The 4,910-nt window shown below is 61.9% G+C and overlaps 4 protein-coding genes across 4 annotated transcripts in view; 1 reads left to right on the forward strand and 3 right to left on the reverse strand.

The window, feature by feature from the left end:
* Window positions 1–274: 274 nt before the first annotated feature.
* On the reverse strand, window positions 275–567 carry TRAVEDRAFT_42523 (uncharacterized protein; the record flags this gene model as incomplete). The annotated part of the gene is made up of 3 exons (XM_008034065.1): window positions 275–341; window positions 403–476; window positions 535–567. 3 exons carry the CDS (start codon window positions 565–567, stop codon window positions 275–277), a joined length of 174 nt encoding a protein of 57 aa, XP_008032256.1.
* A 222-nt stretch (window positions 568–789) lies between these two features.
* On the reverse strand, window positions 790–1,297 carry TRAVEDRAFT_112207 (uncharacterized protein; the record flags this gene model as incomplete). Its single annotated transcript, XM_008035106.1, has 2 exons — window positions 790–1,108; window positions 1,158–1,297. Coding segments are annotated over 2 exons (459 nt in total), but the record flags the coding sequence as incomplete, so codon positions are not given.
* Window positions 1,298–1,992: 695 nt separating this feature from the next.
* On the reverse strand, window positions 1,993–2,775 carry TRAVEDRAFT_42525 (uncharacterized protein; the record flags this gene model as incomplete). The annotated part of the gene is made up of 1 exon (XM_008034066.1): window positions 1,993–2,775. One exon carries the CDS (start codon window positions 2,773–2,775, stop codon window positions 1,993–1,995), a length of 783 nt encoding a protein of 260 aa, XP_008032257.1.
* A 1,796-nt stretch (window positions 2,776–4,571) lies between these two features.
* TRAVEDRAFT_16967 (uncharacterized protein) overlaps window positions 4,572–4,910 on the forward strand; it is a gene marked incomplete at both ends in the record, with an annotated part of 5,324 nt that continues 4,985 nt past the window's right edge. The window contains 2 exons of the mRNA XM_008033569.1: window positions 4,572–4,665; window positions 4,718–4,807. Of these exons, the coding sequence (XP_008031760.1) occupies window positions 4,572–4,665; window positions 4,718–4,807 (184 nt within the window). The remainder of the gene's footprint in view (window positions 4,666–4,717; window positions 4,808–4,910) is intronic.

Genomic DNA, 4,910 nt, shown 5'->3' on the forward strand with positions numbered 1-4,910 from the left:
CGCAGTAGTGGACGAGGCCAAGAGTCGAGCGAGGGATGGGGAGAAGACAGACGGGCCTACCCTGCACTCGCAGACGTCATAACACGGCACGTGGGCTAATCTTTCCCATTTACGGCATCTCTCCTACAACATAGCACGGAAAACATACCCAGCTCGGGCTTGACGATCTGCCGGGCGAGGCTGATCGTCCCGCCAGGATTACTCCGGACTCTAGGTACAGCTCTAGGTACGCACACCCAACGTGTCTCGGCCCCCCTCCTCCCGCCTGCGGCCCTCACGCCGACGGTCCTTCCGCCGTGTCCTTTGTCCGCTCGAGCAGCGACCATTTTCCAAACAGAAGGCTAAAGTTGCGATCAGCACTGGCTACATCGGCGAATCATGAGAAAGTGTGCGAGAACGTACTCGAACATCGCCATGATCGTCCACTTCCGGTTGTCCGACACCTGGTACGCCAGCGACCGTAGACCGTAGAACACCTGTGCCACGCGCGGATCAGCCTATCTCTATTGCCTTGCAATCAAACGACGGACGAACGTCGTCGTCCACCTCGTCCTGCTTCCGCGGCATGCTTACGTGGCAGACAGTGCATGAACTTCCAATCGGGGTTTGCCCCGCCTGTGCCATCGAAGGACGCGGCTGCGCTGGTGTCGATGACCGTTGGCGTACATTTTCGCTGTCCGCGCTGAGTGCGCTCGCTATGGTCGGAGGAGCCGCAAACCCGCCGATGAGAGGCTGCTCCGACGTCCCATTTGACACGCGTGGGAGTACGTTCTCCGAGCTGGACGGCTTTCACCGCGACGAAGGCGTCTTGCTGCGCGCCGGGGTGTCGTTCGGGCCGCGCGAGGACGGACGGGGCGGCACGCTCTCCTCTCTTACGCGTTCCGAACGCGACGAGCGCGAGTCCCGATCACTGCCTCCGTCGGGGCGCTGCTTGTGATCTTGTACGATACGCCGGTATATCGACTGTTTGGCCCGGAGACCTTGTAACAGCTGAGTGATAATCTTGCGCACTCGGGGCAGGAATTTTTCGAGGTTCTCCGGATTGGTGTCTTCGGATAGGCACGTCTCGAGGATTTCGTGGAGGTTGTCCGGGACAGACGAGAGCTCGCTGTTGGGGTGTAAGAGAGGTGCCGGTGCAACGAGGCTTTGCCACTCACTTCATATCGATGCTAAACGCCCCGAACGCCGCCACAGCCGAGTTAAAGTCATTTCCGAGGCGGACATAGACGTCGCTGACGTAGTTCTCGTCGACAATCTGCTTGCTCCATTGTGTGAGAGACTCGAGGAGGACCTTGATTGGACATCAATGCACTCACATTCGGTGGTGGCCGCAACCTCTCGCTGCGAGATGAAGCAGAGGCGTTGGACGAGACTGATTGATTTGTCTGCCGTGAGGGGTGTGAGGCCTGTCTTGATGCGGTAGTAGCCATCTTCCCAGAGGAGCACAGTCAGTCGAGCCACGAGAGAGCGGGAATGAGACGACGAGATATACAGAAAGTAGAGAGGAATGTCTTCGACGTTGAGTTCAATGCGCGAGGCAGCGAGATGCGCCTGATGCGCCTGCTGCGCCATGTGCATGCGCATGGCCTCCGGCGAGCTAGCATAGCGGGGGTCCGCGCGAGGGTCTGCACGGGGCTCCAGGACGACCTCGCGATCGTACTCGCGCGCAGGGTCGTACCGTCTGCCCGCCGGCTCATGCGACATCTCGTGCATCATCGGACGCGGCGGGGACGCACGGCCACTCGTCGGGCCCCCGGGGCCAGCCCACGCGTCCCAGTGCTGTTGCGGGTACCCCAGGTGGGCGCGCGGGGACGCCTCGGACGGGCTGCGGTCGCGGGCCGAGCGCGAGCTGTTGCGGCGCTGCGGGGCCACGGGCGGCGAGTGCGGACGCGACTGGTAGAACGGCGGCTGCGGGTGCCCGTACTCCATTGGCGGGCGGCCGCGGCGCTCGCGCTCCCACTCATTCCCCTCCATCATGCGCCTGCTGTTCCATCACTGCTCCTCCCGAGGGTACGGGGGAGGCGACCGCCTGGGGCCGCCTGAGACCTGTGGGGGACCCAGAGGGGGGCGCTCACCGAAGTTCGGCATCATGTGGCCTGCGGTGGAACGAGAGCGGGCATGTGGCGGGGGAGATGCGGACGTCGACGGCACGCGCATGGGGTGAAACGGGGCGTCATGAGGGTGCTGGGGGTGCGCGGAGTGGCGGTGGGTGTCAGGAGGACCCTGCGTCTGCGGGGCGGAGGTCGGACGCGACGAGACGAGGCGAGCACGCACCGGTGCTCGTCTCGTCGCAGGTGGAGGGCGAGGGCGAGGGTGGAGACGGCGAGAGGCGGGCGACGAGCCGAGCACGTTCGCGTGCTCGACTTGTCGCGGTTGCGGGTCGTGGGTGAGAGCGGCGGGTGTGGCGGGTGTCAGAGAGGTCGGACGCGGCGAGACGAGCACGCACAGATGCTCGTCTCGTCGCACAGAGGGCGGGGGGTGGAGATGGAGATGGAAGAGGCAGCGGGGAGGGACGGGCGACGAGCCGAGCACATTCGAGTGCTCGACTCGTCGCGGTTGTGGTCGTTGCCGCGTTGGCGGGTAGGTCGCGGGAGGTGCGCGGCCGCGTTGGCGGGCAGGAGCGAGGTTGGACGCGGTGAGACGAGCACGCACGGGTGCTCGTCTGGTCGCAGAGGGTGGGGAGTGGGTGGAGGTGGTGGAGGTGGTGGAGGCGGGGGGAGACGTGCGACGAGCCGAGCACGCTCGGGTGCTCGACTCGTCGCGGTTGTGGGTCATGGGCGAGACCGGTGGCGTTGGCGAGACCGGCGGCGTTGGCGGGCGGGAGAAAGGTAGAGTGCGGCGGCGTTGGTGGCATAGAGGGTGGGTGTCGGTCGTGGCGGCGAGGACAGGCGGGCGACGAGCCGAGCACAGCCGTGTGCTCGACTCGTCGCGGTGGAGGGTGGCGGCCGAGCGTGGGCGAGGGCAGGCGTGTGAGGTTCGCCACGGAGGGTGGGCGGAGGTCGTGGCGGCGGAGAGAGGAGGGCGACGAGCTGAGCACGCTCGGGTGCTCGGCTCGTCGTGGTTGCGGTCATGGCCGAGCGTGGCCGAGCGGGTGGGTGGGGCGGGGGTCATGCGCGGCCGCGTTGGCGAGCGGGAAAGAGGGCCAGCGGGGCGAGACGAGCACGCGGGTGTACTTGTCTTGTCGCAGAGGGAGGGTGGGGTGGTGGCGGCGGCGGCAGGGAGATCCGTCTGACGAGCCGAGCAGCTCTTTTCGTCGCAGAGGGAGGGCGGGAGAATGTGGGGGCGGAGAGAGGCGGGAGACGAGCAACGTGTAAAATCTGTGTTTCTGTGCGCGACGCATCTAAAATACGGCACTGTGAGCGCGATTCGCGTCAGCGCAAGCTAGGCACCCGCCTCAAGCAGGATCTGACCTGTATCTGTTGCATAATACAGTTTTCGCATATGCGAGACCGTGCCGTGCCGTGCAGGACCTGTCGGATGCTGCTGTGGGGAGTCAATTCCCTGGACACGGCATTGCGGGCGCAGGAAATACGGTATTGGTGCGCACGCAGCGTCAGCAGCATCGTATTCGAGGCCTATGGGATACTCTATGAGTGCTAGAGCCGGGTGAATCAATGTACGCAGGTGATGACCGTGAAGTTCGAGCGGGAAAGCCGCACCTCGAGCGACTTCCTGTAGAGCCGGCAGCAGTCGTTCTTGCCCATGAGTAACGCAACAGTGCGGATCGTGCCCGCATGCGAGCTGCTCAGACACCCTGTACATCTTCTTGTTCAAATTGTCCTTGAGCACGACGACGACGCGGAGACGGATGTAGCTGGCAAACACGAGCCCAGGCGTACACGCGATACCGACAATGCTGAGCTGCCAGTTGACCGAGAGCCCGAGGACGGAGCCGATGATGAGAATGGAGACATCCTAGACGGTTGTGCTGAGGGGGAGGTGGCGGTCCAGCGGGCGAGAGGTCACTAATGGAGTGGCTGAACGAGGTTCAGCCACCGTCAGTTTCGAGTCCAGCTCGACCTGGTCACTTCATATTAAAACTCCGCTCGGAATGCCCTGCGAACATTTTGACGACCGACCACTCGGAGCTCGTTTGGGACAAACAAAGCCAAAGTAAATGGCACAACGACGCGATTTCGCGTCGTCGTGCCATTTACTTTGGCCGTGTTTGTTCCCGGTGGCGTGCGGTGCAGGACGAATGCGCGTACAGCGCGTCTGCCTCCTGTCTTGCTCCGCCACCTCCCGACTCTCCTTGACAGCAACAACAGCAGCTCTACAACCTGCGCAAAGGTGAAATCAATGTTATTAGAGGAATTGACGCTGACCTTGAGCTTCAGAGACTGTAGCTATATCGCTCAGACTAGGATACCTCCGTAGCACACGCGCACTCGGTCCTGGTTTTCAATCAGTACGCATGTCTTCTCTGAGCGAGGATTGAACTGACGACTTTTACAGTGGAACAACTGGAGCTCGTACACAGGAATCCAAACTTCCCAAAGGTGTATACGGTGACCACGCACTCGAAGGCACCTCAGTATGGTGCCCACCAAGGCAAGATATACATCGTAACAATGGACACAACACGTCCTGCTCTTCGCAAATTCAACGCCTTTCTGGACACGGCGAAGATGCCGGAGGGCACGGCAGAAGGGATTGCAACTTCCGGTAAGTCTATGTTTATTTATGTTTAATCCGCTACTTCACGCATGTTTTCTAGGTTTTGTTCCCTTTGAGGAGGGCGACTGCATCATCATGAGAGACGCGAACGGAGACGGCGCAGAGGAGTCTGATGTACTTATCAGCTGGCGTACTCCGGAGTGAGTATCATAATATATTTTGTAAATCTTTTTCTGAGTGCGCGTAGAGCGTGCTTTTGACCCGGACGATGTTGCGGAGCTATGGGCGTCCAG

The sequence above is a fragment of the Trametes versicolor genome (assembly GCF_000271585.1).
Source record: "Trametes versicolor FP-101664 SS1 unplaced genomic scaffold TRAVEscaffold_1, whole genome shotgun sequence".
Taxonomy (NCBI): Eukaryota; Fungi; Basidiomycota; class Agaricomycetes; order Polyporales; family Polyporaceae; genus Trametes; species Trametes versicolor.